The sequence below is a fragment of the Ostrinia nubilalis genome, chromosome 17, assembly GCF_963855985.1.
Source record: "Ostrinia nubilalis chromosome 17, ilOstNubi1.1, whole genome shotgun sequence".
Classification (NCBI taxonomy): domain Eukaryota; kingdom Metazoa; phylum Arthropoda; class Insecta; order Lepidoptera; family Crambidae; genus Ostrinia; species Ostrinia nubilalis.
Genome location: NC_087104.1, coordinates 4,436,836 through 4,453,989, shown reverse-complemented (window position 1 = coordinate 4,453,989; position 17,154 = coordinate 4,436,836). Strand labels below are relative to the sequence as shown.

General features: G+C 39.1%; 1 protein-coding gene across 3 annotated transcripts in view; it reads left to right on the top strand.

Annotated features, from left to right (window-relative positions):
• LOC135079877 (tyrosine-protein kinase Src42A) overlaps nucleotides 1-17,154 on the top strand; it is a 76,263-nt gene that overhangs the window by 15,731 nt on the left and 43,378 nt on the right. The window contains exon 1 of one of the 3 annotated variants that reach the window (XM_063974500.1): nucleotides 10,328-12,145. The exons of 1 other annotated variant lie outside the window; for it this stretch is intronic. In XM_063974500.1, coding sequence (XP_063830570.1) covers nucleotides 10,572-12,145 — 1,574 coding nt within the window. In that variant the 5' untranslated portion in view covers nucleotides 10,328-10,571. Of the gene's footprint in view, nucleotides 1-10,327; nucleotides 12,146-13,811; nucleotides 14,060-17,154 lie in introns of those variants that run through there. One more of the 3 variants, XM_063974502.1, reaches the window with a different exon arrangement.

Below are 17,154 nucleotides of genomic sequence, written 5' to 3'. Positions count from 1 at the left end.
TCTTCGTAAAGACCGCTGGCCGACATCACCGACTTTGGAGACAGGATGCGTCGGCTTCGAGTTCAGCGCCCCGTTCCCGTGTTAACTTATACTGCGGACATAAATTGTGGTTTCAAATAGATACTTGCGCTCACATTCGTTAAACCCAACACCGCTAACGACCCAGCCTGGTCACCGAGTTGAGATTAGTAAACCATTGAATAAATGTTCAGTGTCGTTGTTAACAACTTACGCAACCTGTCGTATCAAATAACTATAATCATGTTAACGCCTTTCACAAAACATGCGATCGTCAGAACAGTCGAGGAATTAAATCACAGTGATCCTATCGTTGAAGTACAGAGCAAACAAGCTCAGGCGGTCGTTGACTTTGATTGCATAAGCCACGCGGCTGTCGTCCGTGCAGGGCGGATCATCTTCATAGATAAGTAGGGTTCTAGGGCTTTTGAGTTTGATTTAAGAGAGAGCAGCGGCCGAGATCGCGTGCGCATTAAGGTCACTGCAAACCGTGAGCCGCACGAGCGTGCGATGCCCCTTATGCACCCATTATATTGACCTAGACTGCTCTATTATTTACACTGGCTTATCGCGACATTACTGAATCACCGCCGTATCAAAAATCGGTTCTGCGCAAAGTAGTTATTGCACAAACGCACTTTGTGCAAGCGCAGCTAATGCTCGTGTATTTGTTTTTAATCGCTTCAGCTCAATGAGCTAATTACAGGATTTGTATCATCTTTTTAATTGCTCAACGACTCGAGTTATTGTTGATGCCATATTTTTTACGGCTTTTAATAGCAATAACAGATTCTATGTGCAGTAGATGTGCAACTAAGGAGTAAGGTAACTATTAAAGCTAAGATTATACAGTTTACACGACTATTTCTAGTTTTATGCAACAGAAGTAACAGTTTTTAATGGCGTTTTGACCATTGCGGATTTGTTGGCAACATAATTAAAAAGTAATTAGCGCGGTGATAAGACGTTGGCCTAAGCCGGTTGCAGCGGGTGATCCGCCCTGTCGCCGGCTTAATGATAGCTTCCCTAATGGTTGTAGACTCGACTGCTGGGGAAAATTCGCAGCGCACGCGCTCCGATGATTAAGGCACGCTGCAACTGTACCACTACACCACTAGTAAAAGGAAAATCCAGAGAATTTGGGAAAATTACAACCATTCAATCAGGTAAATACTGTAATATAATGGCAAAAAATATACAATAAATCGCAGACACAATTATTACATTTTCCTGTAAAAGGCATTTTACTGAAAAACTTTTTCCGATGAAACTTTCAACAATAAACTTATCAGGGATTTGATTATTCCAAAAAAAAAAGGATCCAAAATACGTGAATGACAATCGGCAATGATATTGTCGAACATTATAAATACATAAAATTAATGGCATAATATCCACATCTGATCGGGAAAATACCCTGGGGCTCTACGTAAATTATTAATAGGATGAGAACGAGGCGAAGAAATCTAAAGGTATCGAAGTTGCTCTACAATGTAGAGTATACCTAGGGGCTCCTTTTAACATTGACACCTTAATTGTGATCTCACCCATGCAAGCAAGTAGCATGGAGTGGGCTTGCATAGAAAGCTTTTATATTTTATTATTTCTCTGTCTGGCATACAATGATACAACAGTTATACGCTGGTCTGCGGCGCCCCTAAAGGCCGGAGCGGCGGCGCCGGGCACGGCGACGTATTACTCCGCGTCGCGGATGTGTTGCGGTATAAAATATTGGTGTCGGCAACACGGCACCCTACTACTTTTCACGGGATTGCGGTTGCCTCTGTACCAGGCTCCGCTTTATCACATATCTTAATTAATGCCAATGAAATTATGTTCGAGATATGATATCTTATCCCTGCACCTACGTTATTGATTGGGTTTGACAACATTCATAAGAAAGTATAGAGCCATTCTGCTATTAACTGAATTATATCATTATTTGAATTAGATGATCCTTCACCTAACGCTCTCCTTTCAGGTTTATAAGAACTAGTTTAAAATTCAAACATCGTTTTACAAAATGCAATACATATTAGCGGTTTTTGTCCACGTTCTTGTGTTGGTTTACGGAAACTAATAAACACAGCGGTCGTCTTCAATTTCCGGTGATATGTCACCACACCATCTTCCTACGTGTATGAATATGCAACACCCACATTGATATGAATGTATTGTTTTACCATGTTGGGGAAAAACATATTTTTATATCCTCGCCAAGTTCTATATTTTTTAATTGAGATAGTTACCCATCATTGCCATTATACAACACTTATTATCGCCTACATAATACGACAGTGATTGATTTCCAAACACTATCTATAAAACACCAGGTTCTTGCATACCTTTGTATTAACCTATTTGATTCCTTTCTTTATCTTACTTAATTAATAATAACCGCAACTGTCCACCTACGTAATAGATTATCCTCCGATAAATTCATTCTCAACTCGCGTAATTCCCTATAAATATGTTGGGTGCGAAAAATAATTGTCTTTACTTTCTACGTGCGTGGTACGATCCCAGTGGCGCCGACGTCTGTACAGCCTGCGATTATTTTTAGATTAGAAATGGCTCAACCGCTTTACGTAATTGCAAGAGTCGCATGCGTAGCTAGTTCCAGAGCGTTTGCAGCTAAATATAGGCACAGAGGTGGTATGCAATTATACCTTATTATCGCGTGTTTCCACTGGAAGCCTGGCTTCGTCTTGCCTGCCACAGTTATTACTTGTTGCAGTTTCTTTAGAAAGTGTCCTGATGTGACGAAACTGAAACGAGCGCGTTGGGCAGATTACAGAATGCCCTGAGAGCATTTTCCCTACAGTTTGTGCCTGCGTAATGTCGCGTGCGTGCCGCTGGTAACTCCTGGCGCCGCACAAATCTGCACACAACTAATTACGACAAATTAGAACAGAAAACTGCTTGCAATGTAACTGTCGCATTCCACAGTGTTGCCTTAGCTGGACTGGACTTTTCGTGATATAATGGCTTAAAATAGAAAAAAATCTTGCAACTAATCCTTGACCGTTACAAAAGATTCAGCCTTAATTTCCCGACCTTACATGCCCTTGAGTACCAAAACCAAAGCAGCATTAAGACGTTATCATATTATGTAGGAAATCTTTTTTTCAACTTATCATCGTAACTCTTATCTTCTTACCACCAATGTCCAAATAATAACTTGTCATTGATAAATATTTTATTTGCACGTTAATTCCAAGCTTTCTTACATCTGAAAAATCATTGCAATTTAGTACCCCCCTGCTTATCGTAAGCAACTTAGTTGCTTGCTCTAGATAAGGACCGCACAAACTGTTGGTAAAGATGAGTAGCGCCTACGCAGTACCGCACCCATGTCATGGTCGATTTTGTATAGAGCAGCGCCAAGACCGTGAAAACGTCTTGACACACATTCTATCTGGTACGGAGTGCCTGCAAGTGATGGCACTTTCAATTATCACTGCAATGCCCGACACCCACGCTCCGCATTATCGATCATTTTCGGCTGCACTGTCTCTGTACGCCATTTTCAAAATACTTTCTCTCGTTCCCAGTACGTTGTTTCTTTTGCATACATCTAACAATCTCGAATGCGCCTGTCATTCATTTTCACTGTCTTCTGATATGTTGTAATGTTGTTGCTAATCTTAATTACAATTTCAAATCTAATAGAAGGCGAAGTTGCATTACTAGTTAATATCTAATTGACCGGTGATTCGTCTAAATATGATTTTAGTTGGCAGCTGCAAGATAATGACACAAAAAAATCGCAGCAATTAGCGTACGCGATACGTCCGATGCTGATCGGATCCTGGTAGTGCCAGGTGTCCGCCTCGATGTGATGTAAAAGGCTTTCAGTGAATCGTTCGCGACGTAAATTTCCGTTGACCCAGATATGATGTGATTAGAAATGTAGTCGACGTACAGCGAAAATGATATTTTTTGCTGATGCCAATTTATCGGTAATGGACCGATACACACGAGATGCGACGCGACATCCGCCAGTGAGAGTTTCGCGACTTGTCACCGAAACTGGTATAAGTGCCGCGAATGTAATTATTGCTTAGAGAGTATTGATACGTCCGGTACGGGCTGTCAGCAAAAGTGTAAGTGAGGTCGTTCGTTACACCCTACAACGTAAACATCTTACGACATGCTTTTTATTAATGTAACGCGTCGCCGTAGGGGGAATCCGCGCCAAATGTCCACTTGACGTCGCGAATGACGTGACGTGATCAGTATCATCATTACGTATTACACTTTTTTGGCAGTAAAGTCTACGTAGTTGTCGGAGATCTTAAATAACATGTATTTTGTCATCACATTGTTATGAGATAGTTATATCAGTGTTCTTTCGATCGTATTTATTTGCAAAAGGTGCATAATTTTAATGGCTGCTTTTGCAAAATGAATAAAAATATTTATGCGTGTTCCGAGATCTTAGATAGTTCCCATGTATTTTTCTGCATAATGATTCTATTCAACTAAGAACGTCTATTCATTTGCACCGGTTATATCTTAATGATCGGACTCGCACGCGAGTAAATGCTGGTCTGTTAAAAAGCCCATCGCCAACGTTACTATTTTCAGCGAGATACAATCTAAAACGGCCAACACCCACTTTTCAGCGAGATACAATCTAAAACGGCCAACACCCACAGCAGCGGTTATAAAAATAAACAAAGAAGTACATAATTGTTTAGTTTCCTTGTACAGAAGGCAGACGGATCGGGCGGGCACGGAGGGAGCGAGCTAGGTCGTTCATCGACCCGCGGCGCCTGCGCACCTCGCGACCGCAACCGATTGTTTATACACCACTATTATCTAAACAACGTTTTGCTACTTCGTGACATTCCTTTGTAATCACACCGAATGTGGGTTAAGGCTCTTCTTTCATAAAACCACTCGGCTATTTGTAAGAACTAAACAGATTGCTATCTTCTTTTAAAGCACTTTAAGGCTTCTGTTAACTCTACATGATTCCTATAACTACGTACGTTGATTTGTTCGTCTTCGTCTTCATTAACCAAAATCTATCTTATTTTAAGAATTTGTTCAGATTGATGGTGGCCTCACAATTACAACAAACTTCATTTTCGTTTTTATGTAATTTAATCTTAATGACTAATGAACGTTTCAACCAAGTTGAAGTCATAGTAGTCCTTTTGTGCTAGTTCGCTAAAGCTAATTAAGCCCACAATATGAGATCCTGCAAACGCTATGGCATAAATATTAATTATTATGTTTGTGCAGCAATTTGTTTATGCTCTAGCAGCAGTCCTTTTTTCACAGCATTCCAAGAAGCGTGTGTTTAATCAAAAAATAAACTATGATCCTTAGGTAACTGACCATCTCACTATTTATAGCCTATTGCAAATGCATGTGTTGCAGTTTTTACTGCACCCGTCCCGCTTACTTTTTATCGCTATCCCGACTTAGTATTTAAAAAGTACGCAACTCCTATCATACAGGGTGTTTACTGCGGCGGGTGTCAGATGCAAAATGCGGTAATCGCGAGCGCTGGCGGCCATTTCTCCGGCATTGTCGACTCGTTGTGAAGGCATGACGGCAACACTCTGTATGAAGTTTTACGATGTTATTTTATTTTTTAGTTTTATTTTTAATGGTGGTAAGGGAGAACGCGGATCGCAGGACACAGGCGCCGTCCAGTCGCGCCGCAACTTTCTACGCTCGTCTAGAACGCTCTTAAAACCGTAATCGCAGATTGACGCGTACTCGGAGAATGTTACGAGAGGTTAATTAAATTGCACATTAGCGGCTAATAATGCTCGATCATCATTAAAGTCTAACCCTCTTCATCTTTGGACGTCTATGTGATCTATTGAACATTTTACAGCTTCGGAAACCATAGTAGAAACGACCAGCTTAGTTTCTATCTACTAAAACTCATATTTCAAATCATACATTTCTTGTCATTTCACTTGATCACTTCTCCACAATCAATCAGAAGACACACCGTAGGTACTTACATCTCATTTTTTTGTATGGAAGGTGGTTAATCAAATAACGTAGGTATTCACTTCTTAGGCAACACGAGCTGAACCGATGCAATGATACTTGAACTCCTAAATTTTTCAAGAATTTTAGTACATAAAGTTAATAATAAACTGAGTAATGTGCTGAATGTTTGGCCTATTCAAAATAAATAAATGGCATCCTTATAAACATGCAAATTTTTACATTTCGTTATAAGGTCCACAGCACAGGTCAAACAATTTCGTAAACAACGTCAGGAGGCTATCAATAGATTGATTACCTTGATTACTAAACCTATGAAATCAATTCCAAAATAGTTGTGATTCACGTTTAATTTTATTTCGTTTTTCTGTGATGTCATGACGCCAAAATAAACCATTAAATCTGACGCTCATTACATGCACTAACTTTTCCGGATAGGAAGTAAAACAAATCCACTCTATTAGCTTAAATTTTACTAAAAATTTCTGAACAAAGTATAAAAATTTGTACGCTTATTAAGTCGTTAAGGTTGTCATTAACTAGCGCATTGTGATTTGATTCCTCATGGCCACGACTTGAAAACATTTCATGTTACAGCCATCTTGTTGATGGACAATTTAAATCTTGGAATAAATCGAAACAATAAATTGACATGGTTGCGCTTGCATCCGTAATAAAAAACAAAATTATTTGATATTTTATTATACCTCTACACATTTCAATTGTCATTTATTGTTAATTTTACACTCGTTCTTACGACTTTGCTTGCACTGACGTGATTCGAAACCAATATCAATTCGGTTTTAACATCCGGAACGTTTTGTAATGAGCCGCTGATATGCTCACGCGTTTTCTGTGATCGCTACCATAAAAACTCATCCAACAGCTGTTTAAAATATGAAATCGGGTCGCTCTGCGCGTGCTCGCTGCACAAATTCCTCGGATCTCGACATCGTAATTTAAATCGTGGTCAAACGGTAGCGTAATTAATGTTATGTCGTATTTAAACGGAGTTACGGTTTATAATTTTATGATGCTGAGAGAAAAAAGTGAGGTTGGAACGGCCGCGGCCTGCGGGCGCCACGGGCCGGCGCCGGCGCCGCCTTCGCTTCCTCGAACTGCCGATGTCAATCCTCGACACGAATTCGCTGACCGACACCTCATTAGTCGTGTTCATTACCACTGATGACAGGCTCGTGAAGTTGTCAATCAGCTAGCTTTTCACGGGAATGGAAAAGCTTGAAAAAAAACGAAACCAAAATAATATTGTCAAGCTACGAATTCTAAAAGATATGCCCTTTATTTGTGGTCCTTATTCTTTGTTTGTGACTTGTTTGCCATATCAGAATTCATTAAAGTAGTCCTTCTCCTTATTTTTCCTTTCAACTTTCGAATTGGGAGTGACATCTGCCTGCCACGTACAAAATGAGAAATTCTGTACGTGGTAAATTCCGCCCCACTGTTACTCTTTCGATATATTTTGAAGCGTCGGAATTCTGCCGTCTCATTGTGTACTTATAAATAACGAGATCTCCCTGTCAGTCATCGGTCCAACAAACGTGAAAATAACTGTTCAGTTTGCATACAAAATTGAACGAATATGGTTGCAGTTTGTGTTTACATGCGAGTAAAATTTTCAGTATCGAACGCATTGCCGCTACGTGAGACCTAGTTTCCCCAAATCTGCAAACATACATGTAGTCTTATTATGTAGAGAAACCTATGCTCCAGTTGTAATTTTGTCGCAGCCTGAATAAATCAACACTAGGTATCTTATTCTTTCACTTTTCGTTTCCTTTATTCTTTGAATAGTGAAATCTGAAAACCATTTTATACTTCAAAAGATTCTGTTCGTTTTTATTATGTTCGTGTTACGTAATTTATGATTGCCTTGTGCACTAGTCAATCTCAATTAGTTATTGATAGTTTTCATAATTTGAATTTCCGGAACTCAATATTATTTTATCACTTTATCGTGGACCAATTAAAGTAATCTTTTACAAGCAAATACAGAATTCTTATAATAAAGTAAATGCGGTAATACATAATTTCGTAACATTATGATTGGATTGAAACTGGACGTCAGTGTTCAGCACTATTTACCGTCTAGCAACTTTCCAGTGCGAGTTTACATTAATAATTACGGTTGCTCTGTACAGCATTCTGGGTTTCCCCTTGTTCCGCCGAACCGAAAGTGTTTCTTCGAAAAATGAGGCGAGAGTTTGTTTATTAGTTGTCATAATGGGAGGTCAAGCATTAGCGTCATCAGCGACACGCACCGAAATATTTAATCCAACAAGCAACAATCTACATGACGGACGATCGAGGACGTCGTAGAGCTAACTGTATCTTATGTAACAGTAGTAGATGCGATTTTGCAACAAAATTGGCTGATGTGTTAGCGTAGGTACATCTGAAGCCTAAATTACAGCAAACACTAAAACATGAGAAGTCACATGTACCAATCTGCTCTATAATTCTTCAAATTACTTAAATTACTGGATGATATACATGAAAGTTATTTTGGTATTTCGGTAATTCTCGGTTTGAAGCCGTACTTACACGCAACCTGCACTTAATTTAATCAGTCTACTCCCGATATCACTTGAGCGCTTATTTTAAACTTGTTATTAAATATTCTCATTTATAAAAGCTTTTGCTTTTTCAGATACATATTTTCTCACGGTTACTTATGTGAAATCTATTACCAATTTTCTCATCGACACAAATTGTTTGATTAAATGAGATACTGCGAGTGAGTCTGATCACTCCTAATTGCTTGTAGAGCTCAATGCTAGTGAACTTTGATACTTGAGAACGATTTCGTTCAATTACTGATTGTCGGTGTGGGTCGCTTATTTTGAAAACTAATTTGCCACAATCTATCTAATTTTCGTTGTGCTAGTTCGTCGTCTGCTGCTTAAAAGCCTCTTCCATCTTATCAACTCTCCAGACTTTTTCGTGGGATTCCTTAATCGTCTACAACGCCGCCAGCTGAGCTAGGAGAATGCACGCCGTGATAAAATTTTATCGATGATTTAAGACAACGACAAATGTATGGGCTTATCGCGCAAAAACTCTAAAATACCTCGATAAAGTTTATCATGGCGCACATCCTAGGCCTACGGATCTTTTTTTAGCTATTCTATGTAATGCGTGATTAACGTGCGCTAACGCAATTAATACCTGATTTGTCCGTCCTGGTTGCAGGCGATGCATCGCAACCAGACCCGGCGCCGGGTCTAACTGTCCGCTCACATTAGCACATAAGCCTTTGAATACAACAGTATTTTTAAAACTACCTAGTATTTGGTCACTAACCATCCTACAAGCCAAGATAACGTTGATATTTACAGGCGTTTACATAACGATTCAGATGGCATAATAGTCTTGGGTCAAGAACTTTAAGTTTGAAAGCTATGCAGACCGTATTTGCAACAGGATCTTATTACTAAACTGTTATCTACGTATCTTAAAATATTAAAGCCATATTTTTGTAAAGAATTTCCTTTGCATGCATATAAATGCAGCTATCAATCTCCATGATTATTATACTTGCTAAAAAGATCCACTGTGTCCAGAGGCAGTGGTGCGCGAGCGCATATAGACGCCTATGCAAAGCTTGCGGTATTGCGCCGACTGGCCGACGCGCCGAGTGATGGACCGCCCTGACACGAATAGGGCCAACACAAAGCGATCTAACTGTACCCGACAGGATGACCCCAGATGAGCAGGGTAACTTACAACCGGCCTCTTCAAACACTCGTAAAATTAAAAACCAACGCCGCAACTGCACTGAACCCGACCAAGAACAACTGCAACAGTAATAAGTTATTAATCACCAGGAATCTAAATTGCTGATAATGACTACAAACTACGTCCGCGGTTGGTGAATGTTTTACTTATTTCGTTCTGTACTGGTCAACGTTACGTCAGCGTAGCGAATTTAAGGTGAATTCGAGTGCTTGAATATTTTATGCAAATTCCGAAGATTGCAAAAAAAGGAATGCCTAGCATCACTCGGTCAGCCTAGACTTTATGGTCTTTATTTTCCAGTTTGTGGTTAAGCTTGCACGTTCGCAGCTAATAATCCTACCGTTACAGTAAACAATGGCACGTTTTCTTTATTTATAATCTAAGTTCTTTATGCTGATAAAGTCTCAAAAATATAGGTCATCTATACCGTTACATAATTCGACCGTGGAGTGCATCGGATGAAAATTGATGTACGATCTTCGATGGTGCTACGAAGCGGTGGCGGGGTAGCGCGGCGGGCGGCAGTGGCGCGCGTGCGGCTCTCACCGCCTTATCTCTCGCGACCTCCGCCGGACGCGCACGCACCCGCGCTCCGCACCGCCCGCGTCTGTGCCGTGTTCGCGCTATGCCGCCTTCCCGACAACATACTTCAGTGCTCGGTTCCAACCATTGTTATTGTTTTCCAAGTGTAGGACATAGCCCGGAAATGAGCCAGTGAGTCGAATTTCTTGCGAGTAGTGACGATTTAACTTGACAATTTTTCAATTTCACGGGCAATTAGTTAAACTTCATAAACAATAAGCTGATACGAATTTACGATGGTGTCTGAGGGGCCCCTGCCCGTAGTCTGGTGTATACGCGATAACCAACTAGTGCCTCACCAAGTATCCGGTGTTAAGTTACAAGGAGCAGTGACTGGCGCGCACATAGCTGCAGTGACGGACTTTTTGCGCATGGTTGCTGGTACTCCGATCGTTTTGCCGCACACGGCGGTTTCGGAAGATATCGATAATGATATTAATCAAGAAAAAGAAAACTCGACTCGACGACGAAAAATGTCTATGCAAGTTGAAGTGCCGTGCGTATTTCTGTCTGAAAGCGCTTTGCAGAAAGCCAAAAATCGAAGCAACTCCTTAGACGACAAGGTATTATTTGATCATTGTAATCCTTCTACAGCCAAAAGATTTTTAGAATTAGATAATAAATCGCATTCATTAGAAATCAGAGAATCTGATAATGGAATTGAAAAAGAAATGAAATGCACTCAAAGAATTACTCGAATAATAGATTTAGACGATATTAATCCAAAAGTAGTAGATACAGAATTTGAAAAAGAACCTCTTCAAAGGATAACTAGAATTATAGAATTCGAAAATGAGAAAATGGAAAAATCACCCTCACCAGTGTCCACAGATTGTGATAATGACACGCCTCTTCAACGAATAACGAGAATAATAGATCTAAATGACAACACATTCTGTTCCGCAGAAAGTATTACTGAATCTGACAAAGAATGCTCGCAAAAGTTATCTAGAATAATTGAATTAGAAAAAGAGAGTTCTTTCCCAAGTATGGCTAAAATAATAGAAATGGAAAATGAAATATCCAATGAAAGAAGAATATCTCTAACCAATGAACGCGAAACCGGAGGCGGAATTATCGAGAATTGCTCCGAAGAAGTCATTGTTAGATCTAAATTAGCCCATAGAAGTACACCTAGGATTAGTATCGATTCTTCGTGCTCCGAAAACTCTTATGTCAATATCGAAAATATTAAGAGTTTGCAGGATGTAAGGAAAGAAGACAGCGTAGATAGTGGCGTGAGTCCTGAATCATCGCCGGCTTGCAGGTCTTTTCGACCCCGGTTTCCCAGGAAAAAGACTTCAGTATGTTCGATTGGCTCCTCGGACTGTGATGATGAGATAGATGTTATATTTAAATCTAAACCAAAATCTAGTCAGTGGTTGAGTCTCGATTGGATACCGCCACCGCCCAAAGAAGAGCCAGTGATTACTCAAGTCTGTGATAAAAACGATTTTATATCGAAGTGGATAGCTGAACAAAATTCCCAGGATTCGGGAATTGTTCCTGATGAAAGAAGGAAAAGTCTTCCACCTAAATCGAACGAAATATATCTTCAAAATATGAGAAGGTTTAGCGACAGCTTGCAAATATGTAAGGAAGATGCCGCTAGCGATTCGCCAGCCACAGTCAAATGGAAATGGCATGATATCGTCAAGCGACATTTACAGTTGTTGAAAAACGACAAAGGATTTAGGCGCCAAAGAGGAAGCTGGATGAGAACAGCTAGACGCCTATCGGGAACCAACATAAACAACAGGAGTATGGAGCCCTTACCGCTCGACACCTACATGAAACTCAACACGATGCCGTAAGTACATTGTATACTTTAATACATTAACGTTAAACAATAACCTCACTACATTCCTCGAACACAGTCTCTAAACCACAAATGAAATGGAATTCTTAAATCTGCCATTATTTATTTACTAACACACTTAACCTCTTTGTAACAATTAACATGATAATTCCCCGCCCCGATTGATTTTAGGTACCTAATTTTTAATATTCATCAATAGTTCACTTATCACCTCATTAAACCTTTGAAACTGGTTTATACTAACCGATGGACAACCCACAAAAATTTTGATCTAATTTCCATTTACGTATTAGCACGCCGAATCCGACTCATGTAGGCAATTCATTCAAGCCGCGCAATAAGATTTTTCTTTACTTGAAAAATGATAACAGGTTAATGGGAGCGGGGAATATACAGATTAGAGTTGGGGTAGATTAGTTCGGCGCATTGATAAAGCGTTCGGTGGCATGTTACGAGAGCAGGTCCGAGCACGCACTTCCGCAAGGCCGCCGATTAGAATGCAGGGAGCTCGCGTCCAAGGCTACTGAGCGCGGTCGGTCGCTGCACCGCACCGCGGCCGTTGTCTTTCTCAGATGCTCCATTGGAACCCATCTCAGGAAGTAGCCGCCGTGAAGGTGACGCTCACGAAATTTAACTGCCGACCAATCGGAAGCGACTGTGCTTTGAATTTTTGACGTATCTATTGTTCGTGATTCTGCGCGCTTCCTCTGTCGACCTCATGCATAATTTAGATGCTGATTATTTTTGGACTGCGAATTTTTGCACTTCATCCGAATAACAAATTGAAGCGAATATTTGTCAGTTAGGAATTAACATTGCCAAATCTTTTAATGAGTAAGGGAAACAACACCGGATGATGTAGTGAGGAAGTGGTATGATTGGCGAACCTTGCGGATTAAATTACACAATCCCTTTTAAACCATAATGATATTCAAGTTTGTTTAATTAACATAATATAGTAGGTTAATGAGTTGAGCACATGTGCGTGCATTAGATAAAGAAACAAAATGTCTTTGTTGTAATTGTTTATTTTTTAAAGAACAGGATTGCTTCAAATCGTTTAGTTAATGCAGTTATAATTTGAAATCTGATCATTATTTTAATGCATAAAAAGTTACATTTGTTAGTGTTAAGTCATATTTAGCTTCCACGGCCACAGCGCGGTTCCAAAAACACAAGTGTTGTGCTCAATGTTCATCAACATCGCCATTGTAGTGAAGTGTTGGCCTCTCTTAGAACGAAACAAATGCATTCACATCGAAATATTTGCTTGTTTTGCACTCCTCGGAGTCTTTTGTTCAAATTCTCAAAAAACGTCACCAGGCTCGTTGTACATAACAATACGTTTACGGTTGCAACTAGCAGTATGTGACAGAAGAATGAATGAAATTGTTCTCATTAATAACATTTTAGCACATTCGACACAAATTAACATTACAGACAGATTAAGTATGTGTTACATTAATCAAAACCAAGTCAAGGCCTGAAATCGGTCGATTCTTACATATACGGCGTAACCGTATCTCCTTATTCATATCAACATTATCTACAATAAATCAAAACAACTACAGAAAGTTTCGATTAGGACATAATTGATAAAGATTGTTTATTAAGGACGCAATAATTGTGTATCATTTACGTCAATTTGAGGCGCGATTTCAACTGTACGTGTTGTGTTGAATTGTACTCTGTGTACATTTTCGATAACTGTGTCTTCAAGTGATTCGGGAGTAATGCAATGTGCGAGTGTTGTTCTATACAAACATACTGTTAAATTGTATATTTTGGGTGCATGGAAAAGTGAAGTGTCGGGATGCCGCCGCGCCGATTGTGGTTGATTGTACAACAAATCATGCATGCAGATCTGGCCTACGAAACTGAAAGGAAACGCATTTGGAATGAAAAGTAACTCCAAAATTATAATTGTCACATTCAACTCACAAATCGTCCACAAATAAAGTGTTGATGCATAATAAAACTTTACACAAGTGTACAGTACAGAGTCAGTAGATATTTATTCATTCTCTAACATTTTTATTTACTTACATTGTAGATAGGTATAGATTTTACTTTCACTATGACCAAACGCAATGATTTAGGTTCTATTTCGTGACTTCTCTTTGTCCCGGAGCGTTAATTTCGATCGTTTTTTAATTATTAAACTATGCTTTTTAATTAATGATGCATTATCTTTATTTGTGATTAATTCACTGTCGTAAACTGTAATATAAAGTTTCTCTTTTTATCTACACATGTATAACACATAATTTATGGCTTTCGATTCATTGAAATTCTGATCCATCATTTTCATAAAACTCTTCAATAACTCATTACATATTGGATTATTTTAATAATCGAGTATAAAACCCAACACTCGTTAGAAAATCGATGAAATGAATAGTTTCTTATCGGTTGTCAGAGGTCGCCACACGCGAAAGAACAATACAACTGGTTTTATGATTTGTTTTTACTTTTTGTACGCGTTGCGCCCGCGCACCGCGGCCGCAGCGTCTCGATAATTATTACTGTTGCGGATGTTTTCATGCGAACCGTTTTCGAACATTTATCTTTATTCGAAATATATACTCCGTTTTGGGAGAGACCGTTTATGCCCGATCATTACCAAAATTGAACCGCTCTACAATCGCACGTACCGTTGCCATTAGAGGAAGTTAATGGTTTTTAATCTTGTGTTTAGATTCGTCATTGCCAACTTATGAGTCGGTCGTGTGTATTCGACATGGGTCGCCATCGCCAATATTCGCAGTACTCGTAGACAATCGTTTTGTGTTTCGCATCATGCCCTTACCCGGTCAGCTAAGGCAGTAATATTTAACGACTCATTGTAGAGTTTGCTAATAGCTGCCGGATTGCCCGATGCTCCTTTCCTGTAATACACTCGGCATCAAATAAATCGCACCTCCCGCGACAAGCACTTATCAAACGTATGCATCCCCACTTCCTACCAACATTGGTACCATTTGAAAGCCTAGTTCTAAACTTCATTTCATTAAAGGAAAGGTTTTTACCCCAAAAATGTGTCTTTACAAGGATCCAGAGTCACTTCTTCAAAAAATAGGTAGTTACGCTATAGCCATTTTTTATGACTATAAAACTGTTAAGTTGGGATTAATCGCTATCCATCTGTTAAAGAGGACACGTAAGATCTTTATTTGGTTTTATAACCATAAAAATTGGTCTAATTGATCCCAGAGGTGAGCCCAAAGTGAGGTCTATTTTCAAGTCACATTTATGGTATATGTTAATCATTTATTTAGAAATGAAATGTATTTTTCTTTAAGGATATTTATTCGGCTTTCAAATAACACCAATATTGTTGGGGTACCATAATTGTGTCAGAAGAAAATCTTTAAAGTTCGCGTCGCGGAAGGTGCGGTTTATTTGATGTTGAGTGTATAAACATGGATTTGCTTATTAAACGTATATTTGCTTTCAGCGTTCGTATGTGACGAAACCACCGTAAATGTTTTATGATTCCCTTAAGAACTCTATAATATCCTCACCTGAGATATACACACGCGGGTGAAACTCGTTCATGTGTTACATTGCCTTTGGTTACAAAGAAGAATCGTCGCTTTGAATTCGTGGAAGCAATCTGCATCCTGAGAGAGTACTTATTCTTAAAATCGAGGGCGTTGAATGCAGTATGCTAACCATCATGTTTGTAAATCCCTATTGAGATGCAGGCGATGTCGCGATTAGCGTGATTGTTATCCTTATCTGTCATTTCTGGCACTTGTCAGGTAACGGACCACCGTCCATATAGCTCGCGAAAATACCGTTCACCTCATTCACTCGAATGGGGTTTTTAGTTCGCACTTTGATTATGTTTTTCAGTTTCAGTCTGTCAAAGTCCTTTTAGTTTTTCTGATGTGCGTAAACTTTCTAACTTGTTTTGAGTCCCTCTAGCCATATGTTCAATTAATGGCTTTTATTTTTTACCCTGTTGCACCGTCATAAAACTTATTACTCGTAAGAAAATGCTGCTGATTTTTTCACATAATTACAGCAAACTTGAAGTTGTTTTAAGCTCGCTTTTCTTTTGAAGCAATATTCCCTTTCCAACAAGAACAAGTGCTTCGTGAAAACTTATGAAATGGGTTTGTTCTAAACTCGGAGCTAAGTTATTGATCTTGGATAAACAACGTCTGTGCAATTAATATGTGAATGAATAATGTATCTTCCCACGTCATTAGGAGGAGAATAGAACAATGTGAGACGCCGGCCGGTGCCGGTACAGAATCGCTCGACTAATGACACGCACCACCGATTAGAGCTAGCACCAACGTTCACGAACACGTGGATTTCATTTTGCGCTGTTTTTTTTTGTAATTTTGTCCTTTTATGCTCTATTTTTATCGAGAATACGCACGTCTTGTCAACCGTTGGTAATTGCAAGAAATCGTGGACATGGTTAAATGCATATCGCCATTATAATGTTTTATGTATTACAACAAAATTACATAATGTAGCTACTAGCTATCGTCGGATTAATTTTGATACGCAACTAATAAGTCCTTGGAATAAACTTAGTCCGTGTTTATCGAGCTACAACTGTTGTTATTTCCTTTATTGCTTCAACACTTTGTAATTTTAAATTGTATTTTAAATAAATCTTTTAAACTATTTGATGAATCTCCAATAACCAAGAAATGTTATCTTCATAAATGTTAATCATAAGAGTATAATATATATGTTGTTGGTATGCCATATAAATAAATAAATAAATAACCTTAGTACGGTTATTTGGAGCTATTTATGTTCATTAAAATTAAACGCAAACTGGCGTGATTGCACTGGAATAATGAATTGTTTCACTTTTTACATCCACTAGGCTATGACTAACAGTTCAAATATTTGCAATGACTCCACGAGCGAGCAAGGATTCAAACCAGTATCAACTACGACCGTTCGCGATATAATCACTGAATTATACGGCAAGATTATTTGCAACTTTTTACTCTGTTGCATTTATTTTC